A 1,726-nucleotide genomic window follows, 5' to 3' on the forward strand; every position below is an offset into this window, starting at 1 on the left:
AAACGCTAAAGGGTTCTTCTCACTCTAGAGAACTAGATATACTTGGCCAAGTTTTCAACACAAATTTCCAACTGTGCCAAAAATCAACCCAGTTGAAAATTTGATTGACCTAGATCATGCTTGTCGCAATTCAGTAGGTAGAGGGGCTCTCTTTTTGTGATGACGTAAAAAGGACTCTTATATGCTGTAATTTCCCTCTTTTTGAAGTTTAATACTATAAATATTCTAAAAAAAAATAGATTGACATAGTTTGGGGTTCGAATAAAATATCAACAGTGGGCAGGACCAGAATCACGAGAAAGTTGAAACGTGGGGTGCAAGGTTCTCGAGAAAGTGCGAAGGGAATCTTTTGTTGGTACGTGTGGTGGAAAATGTGAGGCTGGAGGCGAAGAGGTACATGTGGAGTGGAGGGGCGCGGTTCCGCACGAAGGTTCCTCCACGAAGTCAGGGGTCTTGTGATGGAGGAGCCTGAAGACCTCTTGTGCTACCATGTGCGCAAATTGGCTGGAAGGAGAGAGAGAGAGATCGCCCCCTATATATTGGTAGTGCGCGCCTTTGCATTACTCGCGAAGCAATACCCTGTGTGTTTGAGAGAGAGACTGTGTTGGTGTGTGTGTGTGTGAGAGAGAGAGAGAAAGAGAGAGAGAGACTGTGTGTGTGTGTGAGAGAGAGCAGGGAGAGAGAGAGAGAGAGAGAGACGAGATCATGTGCCCTCGTAGCAGCGATGCCGGCCTTCCAGGGCTCTGGCACCAAATGGCCAGACGCTCCGACGATCCTTCGTGCCTTGAGCAAGCCTTCGAGGTGCTGGATAGAGACGGTGACGGCGAGATCAGGTCCCCGGACTTGTCTGCCTTCTTCGCCAGCTGCGTGGGGCAGGCCATCAGCGACGAGGAGGTGAACTCCATGATAACCATGGCTGATTTGGACGGTGACGGGGCAGTGAGCTTGGAGGAGTTCCGGTGTCTCATGGACATCGGCAAGGGCGGAGTAGGTGGCGCCGACGACGGTTTGAGTCGGGCGGAGGGCAGGGCGATGCGGGAGGTGTTCCATGTACTGGACGTGAACAAGGATGGGCTTCTGAGCAGAGAGGATCTCCAGGCCGCCATGGCCATGTTTGGGCAGCCCCTCTCCGACGAGGACCTTGACGCCATGGTGGCCGTGGCCGCTGGCCAAGCGGCGGTAAGCAATACCACAGCCATCGACTTTGAAAGTTTCTCCAGGCTCATGACGGCATCCGTCTAACGCAAGCACCAACGATTCAAAGTAAATGTCAAGGTTGCTTTGTGAATGAGACACTCTTGAAACTTAACAGACGAAATTTTCCATCCAACCATTGTAGAGCAAATGTCAAATTGTTGACTGAAAATTTTCGATTGGTCTTAATCGATGGTCTTGTTTTTTTGTTTTGATTCTTATTCTCCTAACTCTCCTAAAGTCTTTACCTTGGCCAAATTTTCTTCTAAAAGTAATATAGACATCAATAGCTTGTACAACTAAGATTACCAAAGCCGCACGAATCAACTTCAAGGCTAACCTGAAATTCATCAATCTTCTTACATGTTTTCAAACTACTTGCCTAGAAAATCACACCTCCCAATTCATTGCAAATGATGAAAATAGTTATTTCTATAAATAATTTTTAAATATTGATCAAGAAAGTAATTCCTATGGAAAAAAACATGTTTGAGCCATGTTACAATGCTGCAGCAATCTTCTTTGACACACA

The 1,726-nt window shown here is 46.9% G+C and overlaps 1 protein-coding gene across 1 annotated transcript; it reads left to right on the forward strand.

Moving 5' to 3' along the window:
• The first annotated feature begins 505 nt into the window (after nt 1–505).
• On the forward strand, nt 506–1,406 carry LOC147624838 (uncharacterized). The gene has a single exon (XM_086818068.1). The coding sequence runs from the start codon at nt 706–708 to the stop codon at nt 1,240–1,242; it is 537 nt and encodes a 178-aa protein (XP_086674194.1). The 5' UTR covers nt 506–705; the 3' UTR covers nt 1,243–1,406.
• Nucleotides 1,407–1,726: the final 320 nt, after the last annotated feature.

The sequence above is a fragment of the Cibotium barometz genome, chromosome 24 (genome assembly GCF_041138505.1).
Source record: "Cibotium barometz isolate CiBa-2024 chromosome 24, ASM4113850v1, whole genome shotgun sequence".
In the NCBI taxonomy this organism is placed as follows: Eukaryota; Viridiplantae; Streptophyta; class Polypodiopsida; order Cyatheales; family Cibotiaceae; genus Cibotium; species Cibotium barometz.